The sequence below is a fragment of the Bufo gargarizans genome, chromosome 2, assembly GCF_014858855.1.
Source record: "Bufo gargarizans isolate SCDJY-AF-19 chromosome 2, ASM1485885v1, whole genome shotgun sequence".
Taxonomy (NCBI): domain Eukaryota; kingdom Metazoa; phylum Chordata; class Amphibia; order Anura; family Bufonidae; genus Bufo; species Bufo gargarizans.
In genome coordinates, this window is record NC_058081.1 from 702,289,602 (window position 1) to 702,307,469 (window position 17,868).

At 47.0% G+C, this 17,868-nt stretch overlaps 1 protein-coding gene across 1 annotated transcript; it reads left to right on the top strand.

Annotated features, from left to right (window-relative positions):
- Window positions 1-855: 855 nt before the first annotated feature.
- On the top strand, window positions 856-13,947 carry CLCNKA (chloride voltage-gated channel Ka). Its single transcript, XM_044282486.1, has 20 exons — window positions 856-976; window positions 4,563-4,715; window positions 4,881-5,009; window positions 5,089-5,217; window positions 6,950-7,089; window positions 7,233-7,310; window positions 7,407-7,485; window positions 7,583-7,708; window positions 8,326-8,410; window positions 9,239-9,340; window positions 9,525-9,609; window positions 10,576-10,749; window positions 10,843-10,912; window positions 10,996-11,106; window positions 11,822-12,035; window positions 12,110-12,243; window positions 12,405-12,502; window positions 12,661-12,744; window positions 12,820-12,906; window positions 13,057-13,947. Exons 2-20 carry the CDS (start codon window positions 4,616-4,618, stop codon window positions 13,093-13,095), a joined length of 2,064 nt encoding a protein of 687 aa, XP_044138421.1. The 5' UTR covers window positions 856-976; window positions 4,563-4,615; the 3' UTR covers window positions 13,096-13,947.
- Window positions 13,948-17,868: the final 3,921 nt, after the last annotated feature.

The window sequence follows — 17,868 nt, forward strand, 5'->3', positions numbered from 1 at the left end:
GCGCAGCCGGCCAATCGCACTGTAGGCGTTATAAAAATAAATTGCACAGACAGGCCCCGAGCCCCTTACATAAAGTCCGGGCAGCAGCAGTGAGCGGGCCAGCAGAGGTGCTGAGCGGAGGCATAAAGGAAGCTGCGCGGCCGCGCGCCCGCGCAGCTTACAGGGAACACTGCCAGAGACCTCCACCAAAATTGCCCTAGACCCCCCAAAGAATAAGTACCAAGTACCCCAGAATAATGTGGGAGGGGGGACATTGCACCATAGTCTACTCCCAGACTAAGGGCTCATGCACACAACCGCAAAACACAGATCCACATAAAAACCCAGATGACATCTGTGTGAGGTCCATGCCACGTCCGTTTTTATGCGGATCCATTGTATTAATGCCTGTCCTTGTCTGCAAGATGGACAAAAATAGCACATGTTCTATTTTCTTTGTGGAACGGACTAATTTTTTATTTTTTTGTGGCCCCATTGAAACTAACGGTTCTGCATAGGGGCCGCAAAAAAACGGACATGGACATAAAATAAGTTTGTGTGCATGAGCCCTAATGCGGAAGGTCATCTCCGCCAATCTACGCCAAGAAGAACGTGTAAGGTCAGTAACCAGAATCTACCCCCAGAATATCACGGAGGGGCACTTAGCCCCAAACTGTCCTTCTCTGCTCATCTACCCCCTGCCCACAGTCCTGGCTCTGCCAGTGCACCCCTTTATCTGCCCGGTGCACCCTCCTGCTCCTGGGATGAAGGTGACTGAGCTGGAATTCTCGCCTAGGGCCGGTTCTGCTTGACTTCTCAAGGACATTGTAATATTGTGTATAAACCTGAGAGGAGGAAGGGGAGGGGGGCACAGGGCTGAAGGCAGGTAGGTAGTGCCAGTCCCAGGAGGAGGAGGAGGCACCTGTAGAGAAGAACAGGATCCTGCAGTCCCTCAGAGGGCTGCGCCTTTCATCACCTGGACAGACCCCGGTGCCCGGTGAGTGCTGAGAATGTACCAACTGAGATAACAAGTGATGGGCTGTGATATCACCAGGCAGGAGTCTGGGAAAGCTGGGTGGTAACTTGTGTAAGAGCAATGATGGCGGCTATATGGGTGTAGAGAGGCTACAGATCATCGGTCATTGTTCACATGGAGCTGGAAGCAGATAGATAGTTTTCAGTCCATCATCAGACGTGAGGACTGCAGCTTTGGATGTGACTGGAGAATAAGACGTAACGATAAGCACGCTATTCTACTCAGCGTTCAGCAGGGGGCGCCATGCCTCCTTCTTCACCGGAGGGGCAGATATTTGTGTCCATGTCTGAAGGTTCCTCTCTAGAAGTGTTTCGTCTTTGGTCCTCGTTCCGTTATCGGAGTTCAGTGAATATTTATAGCAGCGAGAGAGGAACGTGTCAGATTAATCGCAGAGCGGTGATAAAACAGGCGATGACGGAGACCAGATCAGATACACAGACAGTGACACAAAGTCTGAGCCAGGAGCAAAGTGACCTTCACAAGTCACTGCATGTCCCACAGCTATTCCCAGCCCATGTATATGGACACTGCACAGTACCACTTCTCCTGTCCTGTATACTGGGTGTAATCCTCAATATCTGCTCTTATTCTGTATATATGGGCACTGCACAGTACCACTTCTCCTGTCCTGTATACTGGGTGTAATCCTCAATATCTGCTCTTATTCTGTATATATGGGCACTGCACAGTACCACTTCTCCTGTCCTGTATACTGGGTGTAATCCTCAGTATCTGCTCTTATTCTGTATATATGGACACTGCACAGTACCACTTCTCCTGTCCTGTATACTGGGTGTAATCCTCAGTATCTGCTCTTATTCTGTATATATGGACACTGCACAGTACCACTTCTCCTGTCCTGTATACTGGGTGTAATCCTCAGTATCTGCTCTTATTCTGTATATATGGACACTGCACAGTACCACTTCTCCTGTCCTGTATACAGCGTGTAATCCTCAGTATCTGCTCTTATCCTGTATATATGGACACTGCACAGTACCACTTCTCCTGTCCTGTACACTGGGTGTAATCCTCAGTATCTGCTCTTATTCTGTATATATGGACACTGCACAGTACCACTTCTCCTGTCCTGTATACTGGGTGTAATCCTCAGTATCTGCTCTTATCCTGTATATACGGACACTGCACAGTACCACTTCTCCTGTCCTGTATACGGGGTGTAATACTCAGTATCTGCTCTTATTCTGTATATATGGACACTGCACAGTACCACTTCTCCTGTCCTGTATACTGGATGTAATCCTCAGTATCTGCTCTTATTCTGTATATATGGACACTGCACAGTACCACTTCTCCTCTCCTGTATACTGGGTGTAATCCTCTGTATCTGCTCTTATTCTATATGTATAGACAGTGCACAGTACCACTTATCCTATCCTGTATACTGGGTGTAATCCTCAGTATCTGCTCTTATTCTGTATATATGGACGCTGCACAGTACCACGTCTCCTGTCCTGTACAGTCGTGGCCAAAAGTTTTGAGAATTACATAAATATTGGAAATTGGAAAAGTTGCTGCTTCAAGTTTTTATAATAGCAATTTGCATATACTCCAGAATGTTATGAAGAGTGATCAGATGAATTGCATAGTCCTTCTTTGCCATGAAAATTAACTTAATCCCAAAAAAGCCTTTCCACTGCATTTCATTGCTGTCATTAAAGGACCTGCTGAGATCATTTCAGTAATCGTCTTGTTAACTCAGGTGAGAATGTTGACGAGCACAAGGCTGGAGATCATTATGTTAGGCTGATTGGGTTAAAATGGCAGACTTGACCTGTTAAAAGGAGGGTGATGCTTGAAATCATTGTTCTTCCATTGTTAACCATGGTGACCTGCAAAGAAACGCGTGCAGCCATCATTGCGTTGCTTAAAAATGGCTTCACAGGCAAGGATATTGTGGCTACTAAGATTGCACCTCAATCAACAATTTATAGGATCATCAAGAACTTCAAGGAAAGAGGTTCAATTCTTGTTAAGAAGGCTTCAGGGCGTCCAAGAAAGTCCAGCAAGCGCCAGGATCGTCTCCTAAAGAGGATTCAGCTGCGGGATCGGAGTGCCACCAGTGCAGAGCTTGCTCAGGAATGGCAGCAGGCAGGTGTGAGCGCATCTGCACGCACAGTCATGGCCTGGTGTCAAGAAGGGCAGCAAATAAGCCACTTCTCTCCCAAAAAAACATCAGGGACAGATTGATCTTCTGCAGAAAATATGGTGAATGGACTGCTGAGGACTGGGGCAAAGTCATATTCTCAGATGAAGCCTCTTTCCGATTGTTTGGGGCATCAGGAAAAAGGCTTGTCCGGAGAAGAAAAGGTGAGCGCTACCATCAGTCCTGTGTCATGCCAACAGTAAAGCATCCTGAGACCATTCATGTGTGGGGTTGCTTCTCATCCAAGGGAGTGGGCTCTCACAATTTTGCCCAAAAACACAGCGATGAATAAAGAATGGCACCAAAACACCCTCCAACAGCAACTTCTTCCAACAATCCAACAACAGTTTGGTGAAGAACAATGCATCTTCCAGCACGATGGAGCACCGTGCCATAAGGCAAAAGTGATAACTAAGTGGCTCGGGGACCAAAACGTTGACATTTTGGGTCCATGGCCTGGAAACTCCCCAGATCTTAATCCCATTGAGAACTTGTGGTCAATCCTCAAGAGGCGGGTGGACAAACAAAAACCCACTAATTCTGACAAACTCCAAGAAGTGATTATGAAAGAATGGGTTGCTATCAGTCAGGAATTGGCCCAGAAGTTGATTGAGAGCATGCCCAGTCGAATTGCAGAGGTCCTGAAAAAGAAGGGCAAACACTGCAAATACTGACTCTGCATAAATGTCATGTAATTGTTGATAAAAGCCTTTGAAACGTATGAAGTGCGTGTAATTATATTTCACTACATCACAGAAACAACTGAAACAAAGATCTAAAATCAGTTTAGCAGCAAACTTTGTGAAAACTAATATTTGTGTCATTCTCAAAACTTTTGGCCACGACTGTATACATTAGGTCAGTGTTTCCCAACCAGTGTGCCTCCAGCTGTTGCAAAACTACAACTCCCAGCATGCCTGGACAGTCTTTGGCTGTGCGGGCATGCTGGGAGCTGTAGTGTTGCAACAGCTGGAGGCATACTGGTTGGGAAACACTGCATTAGGTTGATGGTGGGAGATTTTGTTGTGTGTCTCCACCTGGTGTAGATTTTAGGTATTACAGCTTCCATATTTTGATCTTTGCTGCAATGTAAACAATAGATTAAATTCTATTATATTAAATTAATGTATTTATTATGTAATGGTGTAAATCATGTTATACTACGTATATTGCACTAATTACGGTGATTAGCTGAATGTGAGGGGACATTATGGCTGTTGCCCCCTTTGCTCAGTTATTTTATTATTACTGCAATCATCCAAGTTATAAACAGGAAACGAGCTCCTGATCCCAAGAGCTGACAATTTACTATCAGGCAGACCCATACTGTAATATTACACTGCATTATCTTGCTGCTGAGTCTCTTTTCTCATGTATTAGACATTCCTCTTCCACCCTGTGGCCCCTGGAAGCCTTTTGCAGGAGCCAGAACTATGGAGGGCCTGGTCATTGAACAGGGCGAAGCAGGGGATAGAATGCTGGCGCAGAAGGATGTCCTCAGGCCGTTCCCCAGAACGCGGAAGATGATGAAAGGTAGGGTAAAATGTTGGGTGATGACCACCAGGGGGCAGCGTGCTGTTATGACCTCTACATACACTCTGGTGGAAAGACCTTGAATTGGATGAAGGAAGGGGGGGACTCAGTGAAGGATCTTAAGTGGAGAGTTCCCCCTAACAAGCTATTCCTATTTTTTTGCAGCGTTCCTCCTGGGAGTGAAAAGAATCCTTTTCCGTGTCGGTGATGACTGGTATTTCCTCTTTGCTCTTGGGGTCATCATGGCTCTGATCAGCTTCACCATGGACTTCACCGTCTCCAGATTGCTGAATGGTAAACATTTTATTACATAATGGTGGATGGCAGAGGAGTGCCCCTTTAAATTTCTTTCACCTTTCTTGTCTCCCCACAGCTCATCGGTGGCTCCAGCAGGAACTGGGGGACAACACTCTGCTCAGATACCTGTCCTGGATTGTCTACCCCATTGCCCTGATCGCCTTCTCCACCGGCTTTGCTCAGAGTATCACCCCACACTCTGGAGGTATGATCGTAGGGCTAGCCCCATTACTCCACCCTCGGGGCAGGTTACTGGACTCTCCTCAGGGATAGATCCTTGAGATTATGAGGTCTAAGACATTGTCCTCTCCATGATCTCCTGCATACATAGAACGTTAGGTCACTTTGCAGTAAGCCGGATTGGGGTTATGCACACTGACGCTATAATATGCAATGACTGGGTCAGGTGTAAATGATAGTTAATAGTTTTTGTTCGTGACGCCAATTGCAGCGTGCGCAGGGTACAGTCTCAGGGCCCTTTAAGGTGTTGCAACTCACGTACCAGGTTAGGAATGCCAGAGTGGTGTAATGTCTCTGTGTGATAGTGGCAATAGTGTCAACGGTGTCTCCTACCTTGGTACGGCTGGACTCCTGGATCCTGGCTCACTTGCAATAAATGAGTGTGTTGCTAGTAGGAGTAATTGAGGAACTTGGTAGCAATGAATGAGATCCAGACTTGGAATATAATTCAAACTGGTCTTTACTGGAGGCAGCATTAATCCATATGAGATACAGCAATAGTCTGAAGTCCCAGCAGGTATTGGCAATGTGTGGCAGGAATCTATCTTCTGCTTCTATCATGTGCCTGGAGCTCTCTTGCAGGATAAGTCGTCTGATTGTGGCTCTAAAATGTGGCAGGAATTACTATCTTCTGTTCTGTCTATCTTCTGCTGTGTATGGGCCTGACTAGCTGAGGAGGAATTTGGCTTCTCCTGGTCTCTGGATGGTACTCACAATTGTGCTCACAGGGGATGGTTCTTCCTGGAGTTCTGGAGGTGGCTGCTTGCTTTCCACCAGCTGAGGCTGAAGGCTCAGACTGGGAATGATGATCTTTGGTCTCAGCCGAGACAAGATCCTGGGTTGGGATCCCTAGAACTGGGAGCTCCTACCAGCACAGCCTTCCCCTAGCCGGGGTGGCTGGCACACTTATACTTCCTTTCCTCCCCATGAGGCAGGATGTTAGAACATTCCACACCTCCTCAAAGAGGGGGAGCTAAACTGGAATGTACTATTCCAGTCTACATATGCTAAACTGAACTACGTCTCTGCTAAACACATTGCTGCCACCTGCTGGTGTACATGGAAATTACAGCAATTTACATTTAACAAGGGTTTCAATGCACATTAGTGAGGATGTGATGTTAAATTACACAGGATGACAATGCAGATACACCCAACAGGTTGTAGCGGGGTAAGAGAGTTTAGTAACATAACTCTGGGATGTTACAACTTGCCTTAAAGGACTCCTCCAGCTACCACATAAAGTCACACTGAAGCATTCCTCTGGAGGAAAGCAGTGATATAACCAGGCAGGAAAACTGTATAAATACCTTACTGTTTATTACAATTCTCTCACCTGATGCTTCACTTCCTGCTGCCTTTTTATACCTCCTTCTTCTGAGGGTGGAGCTTATTTATCACATGACTGTGCCCATGGTGTAGGGGGGAAGCAAATGACATAAGTGTGAGGAGTCTAAATTCTGATTCAAAACTGTAACCGTGTCAACAAGATTTTATAATAGAGGGGGGGGGGGTGGATAATCATATATGATCCATGCTATAGGATCCATCACTAAACAGGTGCTCCTCCATCCTGGAGGTGGGTTGTCGTATAGGAGGAGGATTTGGTTCCGTAGTTGTCCTCAGTCTAGTGCAGCCATGTTCCTCTCAGCCCCCTGAATATTCCATGTCCTGTCCATATCTCCCTTTTTCCGCAGGCTCAGGAATCCCGGAACTGAAGACGATCCTCACGGGCGTCATCCTGGAGGAATATCTAACCATCAAGAACTTTGGGGCCAAGGTGGTGGGTCTGACCTGTACCCTGTCCGCTGGCAGCACCATGTTCCTGGGCAAAGTGGTGAGTGCTTTGGTCCATGGTGCAGGAATGATATAGGGTTAATGACGGCATCTGTGATATCTGTTGTCCTGTATGGGGTAGTTCCACCATGAAGGACATGCCGTACCAGACCGACCTGAGATGGTCACCTCCTGTTGTTACAGGGTCCTTTTGTCCATTTGTCCAGCATGATCGCAGCCTACCTGGGGCGGATGAGGACCTCTGTCACCGGACTCTACGAGGTCTGTATTACACAATTAACGGGGTCACTATAGAATAAATGGACCACCCCTGGAGGTCATTGTTTACCATGACCCCAAAAACAATTATCTCCACAGAACAAGCATAAGGAACATGAGATGCTGGTGGCGGCCGCTGCTGTTGGTGTCTCCACTGTGTTTGGTGCACCGATTAGCGGTAGGTGATTGCGCCTCTTTTCGCAAATATTTATCAACATTTTTGTTGATTTCTTGTTCCATGAAGAATAGTGACAAATAATGTGTGATCTCCACAGGGGTGCTCTTCAGCGTGGAGGTGATGTCATCACATTTCGCCGTGCGGAATTACTGGCGCGGATTCTTCGCTGCCACTTGTGGAGCGTTTATGTTCCGTCTTTTGGCTGTGTTCAACAGCGAGCAGGGTAAAACCAAGGCTGATCTCTTATTCTGTATAAGTATATGGATGTTGAGTCCAATGTGGTGGGTGAAAACTGATATAATGTACAGGCTAGAGTGTGGGGTTAGTGGAGGCTGGGAGTAGAACGTGGGGTTAGTGGAGGCTGAGAGTAGAGCATGGGGTTATTGGAGGCTGGGAGTAGAGTTTGGGGTTAGTGGAGGCTGGGAGTAGAGTCTAGAGTTAGAGGAGGCTGGGAGTAGAGTGTAGGGTCATTGGAGGCTGGGAGTAGAGTGTACGGTTAGTGGAGGCTGTGAATAGAGTGTAGGGTTAGATGAGTCTGGGAGTAGAGTGTACGGTTAGTGGAGGCTGTGAGTAAAGATTAGAATAGGGTCATTGGTGGCTGAGAGTAGAGTCTAGGTTTAGTGGAGGCTGAGAGTAGAGTCTAGGTTTAGTGGAGGCTGAGAGTAGAGAGTAGGGTCATTGGTGGCTGACAGTAGAGTCTAGATTTAGTGGAGGCTGGGAGTAGAGTCTAGGGTTAGTGGAGGCAGGGAGTAGAGTGTACGGTTAGTGGAGGCAGGGAGTAGAGTGTACGGTTAGTGGAGGCATAAGTAGAGTGTGATGTGTGTATTTCTTATCTCCTAGAGACAATCTCAGCCATCTTCAAAACCAACTTTAAGATCACCTTCCCCTTTGACCTCCCAGAGACGTTTTTCTACATGATCCTGGGGTGAGAACAAACATTGTCTCTGTTCTATCCAACAGAGGAGCAACATGAAGGACAGTACAGTCATTGGACACAAAATAATTTCAAAACTTTCTACTCCCTCCTCCCATTGCTAGAACCCAACTACTAAGGAATCAGTCAATTAGTGTAGAAATCACAATGTTTCCATTAACTGTATTAGAAATCCACCTGATGCTGGACTACTGATGAGGTGACTGAAATGTGCCAGTCAGGGGCAGGACATAGAAATACTCCATACAACATAGTGACGAGGTGACTGAAATGCGCCAGTCAGGGGCAGGACATAGAAATACTCCATACAACATAGTGACGAGGTGACTGAAATGCGCCAGTCAGGGGCAGGACATAGAAATACTCCATACAACATAGTGATGAGGTGACTGAAATTGCGCCAGTCAGGGGCAGGACATAGAAATACTCCATACAACATAGTGACGAGGTGACTGAAATGCGCCAGTCAGGGGCAGGACATAGAAATACTCCATACAACATAGTGACGAGGTAACTGAAATGCGCCAGTCAGGGGCAGAACATAGAAATACTCCATACAACATAGTGATGAGGTAACTGAAATGCGCCAGTCAGGGGCAGGACGTAGAAATACTCCATACAACAGAGTGATGAGGTGACTGAAATGCGCCAGTCAGGGGCAGGACATAGAAATACTCCATACAACAGAGTGATGAGGTGACTGAAATGCGCCAGTCAGGGGCAGGACATAGAAATACTCCATACAACAGAGTGATGAGGTGACTGAGAAGGGCGTGAATACTTTTTAAGGGGGATTGCCAATCTCTGCTTATGCCACAGGGTGATCTGCGGGACGATAAGCTGTGCCTACCTGTTCTGCCAGCGCTGGCTCCTGGGATACGTCAAAAGAAATCCTTTTACCACCAAGTTACTGGCGAATGAGTAAGTGTCAGCTGTGTACAGTGACTGCCTTGTATCCTGTAACCCTAGTATGTGATGTCTTATTCTCCAGTCACATCCAGAGCTGCATTCACTATCCCTAGTATGTGATGTCTTATTCTCCAGATGTGACGTCATGTAAGTTGCATGTTTTGAGCTGAAATGTTCCCTTTTTACCTTATTCTAGTAAACCCGTGTACTCGGCACTGTTGGCGCTCCTCATTGCAACTATAACGTTTCCGGAATTCCTTGGACAGTACCTGGCATCACGGGTCAGTCTTAACTGTAGTTCTGGTATTCTGTTCATTAATTAGAAAGCTCAGGATGAACAGTTATAAGCTCCTCCCATAGAGTGCAGAGCAGCAGAGCAGGGAATTGTGATCTCTGTACCTCCGGGTGAAGAGGGTCATAATCTGTAGAGAGAGTGGGGATTATCATCTCTGGGGGGTCCAGAGGAGGGTTGTTATGGGGTGGGGGTCCTGAGGAGAGGGATTATGTTCTATGTGGGTTGTTATGATTTATAGGGGTCCTGGGGGGGGGGGGCGCTATGATTTATGGACGTCCTTGGGATTTATGATCTACGGGGGTCCAGAGGAGGGTTGTCTTATGGGGTAGGGGTTGTAAGGAGAGGGGCTATGTCCTATGTGGGTCCTTGATTTTGTTTTTTTATAATGTATGGGGTCCTGGGGGTGGTGGGGCACTATGATTTATGGATGCCCTTGGATTTTTCATCTATGGGGGTCCCGGGGGTGTTGGGTTGCTATGATTTATGGACATCCTTGGATTTATCATCTATGGGGGTCCCGGGGGTGCTATGATTTATGGACACCCTTGGGATTTATGATCTATGGGTGTCCTGGGGATGTTGGGGTGCTATGATTTATGGACGCCCTTGGGATTTATGATCTGTGGGGGTCCTGGGGGCGCTATGATTTATGGATGCCCTTGGGATTTATGATCTATGGGGGTCCCGGGGGTGCTATGATTTATGGACGCCCTTGGGATTTATGATCTATGGGTGTCCTGGGGATGTTGGGGTGCTATGATTTATGGGCTATCTTGGGTTTTATGATCTATGGGGGTCCTGGGGGGGAAGTCGCTATGATTTATAGACGCCCTTGGGATTTATGGTCCATGGGGGTCTACTTGTCTTCCTGACATTAACCCTTTACACCCAGGGACGCTGAGATCTATTTCTTGCCATTTTACGTAATTTCCGTTTATGTCGCCATTCGCAGCTCACCATGAAGGAGCTTCTCGTCTCCCTCTTTGATAACCGCACGTGGTGGACACTTGCCCAGAACATGACAGAGCTGCGCCCCACAGAAGTGGACCCCAAAAATCTGTGGATGGAATGGACGAACCCACAGATCTCCATCTTCGGCACTCTGGCGTTTTTCATCATCATGAAGGTTCGTGCGTCATGTGACACGATGTCACAGCTCGGTGATGTCACCCGAGGAGATGGCGGCTTTACGGTTCTGTTCTTCCTCTTTTTCTTCCAGTTCTGGATGTTCACCCTCGCCACCACCTTGCCCTTACCCGCCGGGTACTTTATGCCCGTCTTCATATACGGTAAGCAGAATGATATAGAATGATGCGGTAAAGTAACCGGAAATAATCCCCATCATCCCTCTGTCTGCAATCATCATCCGCAGGAGCCGCCATTGGACGACTGGTGGGAGAGACCGTGGCGTATATATTCCCAGATGGTATTACCTCTGATGGCGTAGTTAACCCCATCATTCCTGGAGGATATGCTCTGGCAGGTGAGTCAATATTTATGTTATGTATCTATATTCCGCCATATAGTAACCGGACCTCAACGCAAGGCACGGTTTCTTACGGATTTATTATTCTTCTACTATACTCACATCCAGAGCTGCAGTCTCAGTTGTGTCTTCTAGTCCCCCCTTTCGCTGCAGTACATCTCACTGCTGCCCCCTGCTGGATCTATCTGTACAGAAAATGATGATATACCCAACCCTGTGCAGAGGTCTAGAAAAAGCGCAAAGCGCAGTAAGACAGAAAGAATTGCATTATGGGATGTCCACACCCTTAAAAGCTGCAGCTTTGGATGTAACTGGAGTACGATGTGATTTATATGAGCATTAGGGCTCGTTCACACGAACAGTTTTTGCGTTCCGTATACGGGCCGTATTTGGCGTTCCTTATACGGAACCATTCATTTCAATGGGTCTGCAAAAGATGCGGACAGCACTCCGTGTGCTGTCCGCATCCGTTGCTCCTTTCCGTGGCCCCGCAAAAATTATGAGTCGTGTCCTATTCTGTGTCCATCTGTATAATGGGCCGTCTGTTGTGTTATGCAAATTGCAGAAGGGACACGGGCGACATCAGTTTTTTGCCGATCCGTAATTTGCGGACCGCAACAAAACTGCACAGTCGTGTGAATGAGCCCTTAGATGGAGATTATACCGCCCTATCATGTCTGATTCTCCTGTCACCCGGGGTCTCTATTATTAGGGGCAGCGGCCTATTCGGGGGCAGTGACGCACACCCTTTCTACGGCGCTGCTCGCCTTTGAAGCTACGGGTCAGATAGCGCACATCCTTCCGGTGATCCTGTCGGTGCTGATCGCCAACGCCATTGCCCAGAAATTCCAGCCGTCCTTCTACGATGGCACCATCATCGTGAAGAAGCTGCCGTACCTGCCGCGGATCCGCAGCCGCCAGATAAAGTAAGGCGGGGTTCCTGCCCTCGGTGGCGGAAGGGTGATGGCGCTGCATTATAACGTCTCACTTCACCCCGCAGCTCCTACAAGGTGAACGCCAAGGAGTTCATGAAGACGGACATCGAGGTGCTCCCACGCGACGCCAGCTTCGACCACGTTCTCCAGATCATTACGTCCTCGGACGACAAGGAGTTCCCAGTGGTGGACAACGCAGGTACGTGAGTGGATGTCCTGAGCTTCCTGGTTCGTGAATAGAATGCAAGAACTACAGTGAAGACTGACACAGTCAGAGCCGGGGATTTCTAACTGGTGTAGGCGGCCTCTACATTACGAGTCCAGACCTCACCATGCGATGGATGTTGTTTCCTCCTGCAGACGCTCGGGTCTTGGTCGGTTCGGTGAAGAGAAGTCAACTGATCAGTTTCCTGGAGACGCACGAGTCCAACCGGCAGTCCACGAGCCCGGAGCAAAAGGTTAGAGGACATGGTATCCTACCAACTATGCTCTGTACCAGCAGGGGGCAGCAATGAGATGGAAGTACTCGTGGAAACTTGCAGTATTGTGGACGCAGCTTTGAATGTGACTAGAGTATCATTGAAATGAATTGAGTGTTGCTGTGTCTGCATTGTAGGCTCTGTCCGATGGGACCCTTAGTGACGAATGCAGCTTCGATCCGGTCACGTTCCAGCTGTCGTCGTCGACGTCCTTACATGAGGTAAGGATTCCTCCAAAGCTGGAGAGACGACCGCAAGTAGTTGTGAGTATAACTCTCATCATCTCTCCACCTCAGGCTCATCACCTGTTTGAGCTCCTCAATCTTCAGCAAGCCTTTGTGACAGAATTTGGGAAGATTGTCGGTTCTGTCACCCGGAATGAGGTACGTCCCCCTATTCAGTTGTGTGGGGCCCCCCCTTCCCATTCCTTATTTGAAGGCTACTTTGGTTATAGGGGAGTCCTGCGCACCCTGGATGCTGAGCGGGACGCCCCCTATGGATTCCCTGTCGTATATATTTATGTCTTATTACAGATGAGGAAAGCGATTGAGAACCTGGCAAACCCAAAATGAAGCAGATGGAGGTCAGAAAAAGGACGCCCCAAAAACCGGAAGCATCCAGAGCGCGGGTCCTGATGGACAATCGGATAAACGGACGCTGGTGGTCACTATAACACGGATGGATCATGACTCCCAACGGGCTCACAGAAATACACAGACTGAAAAGTTATGCAACTTTCTAACAGACTTTTGTGCTACAATTCATCATCATGTGCATGCCCTCTGCTTGCTGTCAGTGAATAGGCATATTCTTGTTCCATCCAGAGGCTGACCCAGGCTTGCTCACAGCTGAGGGGTTTGTTACAATGTATCCGTTTAGACCAATCCTCCGGGAGGTAAATATATCGGCAGCGCAAATCTGTCGTGATTGTTTGCGACAATGTATCAGCGCAGGTAAAATGTATCAGTCTGAAGTCTGTGTATATCACTGGGTGCAACTGAGAAGTATTAGGACAGTACGGGTTTACAGCTTCTGGATCAAACATAAATCCTCCCATTCACTTACAGAAAGCAGAGATATTACAAACGAGGAACTGAAACTTAATGCATATTAGAAAGTTACAGAATTTTCCCTTGTACCATGACTGAGCTGTAATACTCCAGGCAGGCTCACATCTCCAGAAGCCTCTCCGCTGCTCACGGGACTCATGGACGCCGGTCCGCCCAGTTTCATCCTCCCCCCTGCACTGCATCTTACTGGAAATGGAGGACTGAAGTTCACAGCAACCAGCGTCAGTGAATGGCACTGGGGATGAGAACGGTTAAGGCTGAGTTCACACGGGCTGAGATTTCCGTGCGGGTGCAATGCAGTAGGTGAACGTATTGCACCCGCACTGAATCCTGACCCATTCATTTCAATGGGGCTGTGTACATGAGCATTGTTTTTCATGCATCACTTCTGCAATGCTTTAAAATCGCAGCATGTTCTATATTCAGCGTTTTTCACGCAGCCCTGGCTCCATAGAAGTGAATGGGGCTGCGTTAATAACGCATTGCATCTGCAAGCAAGTGCGGGTGCGATGCGTTTTTCACTGATGGTTGCTAAGAGATGTTGTTTGTAAACCTTCAGTTTTTTATCACGCACGTGAAAAACGCATCAAAACGCATTGCACCCGCGCGGAAAAAACTGAACAACTAAACGCAATTGCAGCCAAAACTGACTGAACTTGCTTGCAAAATGGTGCGAGTTTAACTGAACGCACCCTGAACGCATCCGGACCAAATCTGTCACGCTCGTGTGAACTCAGCCTAAGGCCTCATGCACACGACAGTATTGCTTTTTCAGTGTTTTGCGGTCCGTTTTTTACGGATCCGTTGTTCCGTTTTTTGTTTCCGTTGTGTTTCCGTTTCCTTTCCGTTTTTCCGTTCCGTTTTTCCGTATGCCATATACAGTATACAGTAATTACATAGAAAAAATTGGGCTGGGCATAACATTTTCAATAGATGGTTCAGGAAAAAACGGAACGGAAACGGAAGACATACGGATGCATTTCCGTATGTGTTCCGTTTTTTTTGCGGACCCATTGACTTGAATGGAGCCAAGCACCGTGATTTGCGGACAAGTATAGGACATGTTCTATCTTTTCACGGCACGGAAATACTGAAATACTGAAACGGAATGCACACTGAGACACTTCAGTATTTTTTGCTGAACCATTGAAATGAATGGTTCAGTATATGTTCCGTATACTGAGCTCAAAAAACGTCCAGTATACTGAACGCAAAATACTGTCGTGTGCATGAGCCCTTAGGCCTCTTTCACACGACAGTATGTCCATTTCAGTGTTTTGCGGTCCGTTTTTCACGGATCCGTTGTTCCGTTTTTTGCTTCCGTTGTGGTTCCGTTTCCGTTCCGTTGTTCCGTTCCGTTTTTCCGTATGGCAAATACAGTATACAGTAATTTCATATAAAAAATTGGGCTGGGCATAACATTTTCAATAGATGGTTCCGCAAAAAACGGAACGGATACGGAAGACATACGGATGCATTTCCGTATGCATTCCGTTTTTTTGCGGACCCATAGACTTTAATGGAGCCACGGAACGTGATTTGCGGCCAAATATAGGACATGTTCTATCTTTAAACGGAACGGAAAAACGGAAATACGGAAACGGAATGCACACGGAGTACATTCCGTTTTTTTTGCGGAACCATTGAAATGAATGGTTCCGTATACGGACCGTATACGGACCGCAAAAAACGGCCCGCAAAACGGAAAAAAAAAAACGGTCGTGTGAAAGAGGCCTTAGGCCTAGTTCACACGACCGTATGGCTTTTATTGTTTTTTGCGGTCCGTTTTTCACGGATCCGTTGTTCCGTTTTTGGGTTCCATTGTGTTTCCGTTTCCTTTCCGTTTTTCCGTTCCGTTTTTCCGTATGCCATGTACAGTATACAGTAATTACATAGAAAAAATTGGGCTGGCCATAACATTTTCAATAGATGGTTCAGAAAAAACGGAACGGAAACGGAAGACATACGGATGCACTTCCGTATGTGTTCCGTTTTTTTTGCGGACCCATTGACTTGAATGGAGCCACGACCCGTGATTTACGGCCAAATATAGGACAAGCTCTATCTTTCAACGGAACGGAAAAACGGAAATACGGAAACGGAATGCATACGGAACACATTCCGTTTTTTTTGCGGAACCATTGAAATGAATGGTTCCGTATACGGACCGTATACGGACCACAAAAAAACGGCCCGTACACCCGCAAAAAAAACGTTCGTGTGAACTAGGCCTAAGGCTGAGTTCACACGAGCGTGACAGATTTGGTCCGGATGCGTTCAGGGTGCGTTCAGTTAAACTCGCACCATTTTGCAAGCAAGTTCAGTCAGTTTTGGCTGCAATTGCGTTTAGTTGCTCAGTTTTTTCCGCGCGGGTGCAATGCGTTTTGATGCGTTTTTCACGCGCGTGATAAAAAACTGAAGGTTTACAAACAACATCTCCTAGCAACCATCAGTGAAAAACGCATTGCATCCGCACTTGCTTGCAGATGCAATGCGTTATTAACGCAGCCCCATTCACTTCTATGGAGCCAGGGCTGCGTGAAAAACGCAGAATATAGAACACGCTGCGATTTTAAAGCATTGCAGAAGTGATGCATGAAATGAATGGGTCAGGATTCAGTGCAGGTGCAATGCGTTCACCTACTGCATTGCACCCGCGCGGAAATCTCGCCCGTGTGAACTCAGCCTTACAGTTCCATCCCATTCGCTTCAGTCAGTGTGAAGGTAAGCTGTTATACCAGACACAACCTTCCGGAGAAAAGCAGCCATGTTTTTCTAATCCTGGATAACCCCTTTAGGCTGAGTTCACACGGGCGAGATTTCCGCGCGGGTGCAATGCAGTAGGTGAACGCATTGCACCTGCACTGAATCCGGCACCATTCATTTCAATGGGGCTGTGCACATGAGCATTTTTTTTCATGCATCACTTCTGCAATGCTTTAAAATCGCAGCATGTTCTATATTCTGCGTTTTTCACGCAGCCCTGGCCCCATAGAAGTGAATGGGGCTGCGTTAATAACGCATTGCACCCGCGCGGAAAAAACTGAACAACTAAACGCAATTGCAGCCAAAACTGACTGAACTTGCTTGCAAAATGGTGCGAGTTTAACTGAACGCACCCTGAACGCATCCGGACCAAATCTGTCACGCTCGTGTGAACTCAGTGAATGGGGTTGCAGTGCGACCGCAACACACGAATCGCAAAAAATCCAACGCTGTGACTGCATTCATTCCTACAGCTGCTCTGCTAAACTGCAATGCTTGGGCACAACACGTGTCGCCCCCCCAAAATCACTGTGTCGCCGTACCCTAAATATCTGATCTCGGTGCTGATTTCAGGAAGACCTCGAGTGGGTCAGCCACACACCCTGTGATTAGACAGCTTCAAAATCTAAACCTTTTTATATATTAAGCAGCCTGCAGTATAAAGCATGGAGGTTTTTTTTTAAATTTTGGTTGCCATGTCTGTATATACTGAAAAAAATCCATGTTTCTTGTCTATAATAGGCACACTAATTATATATATAAAAAAAAAACACAATTACACTAGACCACGACGACAACCAAAATAATAAGAAAACCTCCATGCTTTAAACTGCAGGCTGCATCCAGAAAAATAAAGTTTATAAGACAGAGTGATGTCTTGTCTTTAAACTGCACCAGATTTCTATCATTTCCTATGGCCAACGTGTCGCCGCCGCGTCATAGCACCGGCCTGATACGACCGTGTCCTATGTTCCCACGCTGGGTATTGATAAATCCCAGTCACCTGTAATCAGAGTCATTACATTTCACGCTGATTGATGCACCTGGGAGAGATTAAAGTTTTTGCATTATTTCTTGGTGTGTGGTGTGGGTTGTCACAGTGCGGGGATGACTGTATTACGGCAGCGTTGCTGCTGGCGACAGCTCTGTGTTACATGAGGTCCCTGTCTCGGGTAATTATAGGTGACAAGTTATTATCAAACGGCACAGAATGCAATTCCTTTCTTTGTCACTGATCATTTACTATGGAGAACACGGTGAGCTAGTGACAGGTGCAAGCGTCCTATTACCGCATGCAGTACCTGCTGCACCCACAAGATGTCGCCGGTTCCCTGCACAGATCTATAACGTCCCCAGTAGAATTATTTTCTATGGCTACCTGCACACGAAACAGAACATTTGTTGGGTTTGATGCAAATTGTCCACAGATCTCAGCCTTGAATTGAAAAAGGTAAAATATGCATAAAAAAAATAAAAAATCTAAGAATTTACTCTCTGCGCATTGCAAAA

What these genes read in the sequence shown, in the direction of transcription:
- CLCNKA (XM_044282486.1), top strand. Translation starts at nt 4,616, where the DNA reads ATGGAGGGCCTGGTCATTGAACAGGGCGAAGCAGGGGATAGAATGCTG. An exon ending in ACCAAGTTACTGGCGAATGA is followed by an intron (nt 9,341 to 9,524) that starts GTAAGTGTCAGC and finishes ACCTTATTCTAG; the next exon opens with TAAACCCGTGTACTCGGCAC. An exon ending in CCCAGTGGTGGACAACGCAG is followed by an intron (nt 12,244 to 12,404) that starts GTACGTGAGTGG and finishes TTCCTCCTGCAG; the next exon opens with ACGCTCGGGTCTTGGTCGGT.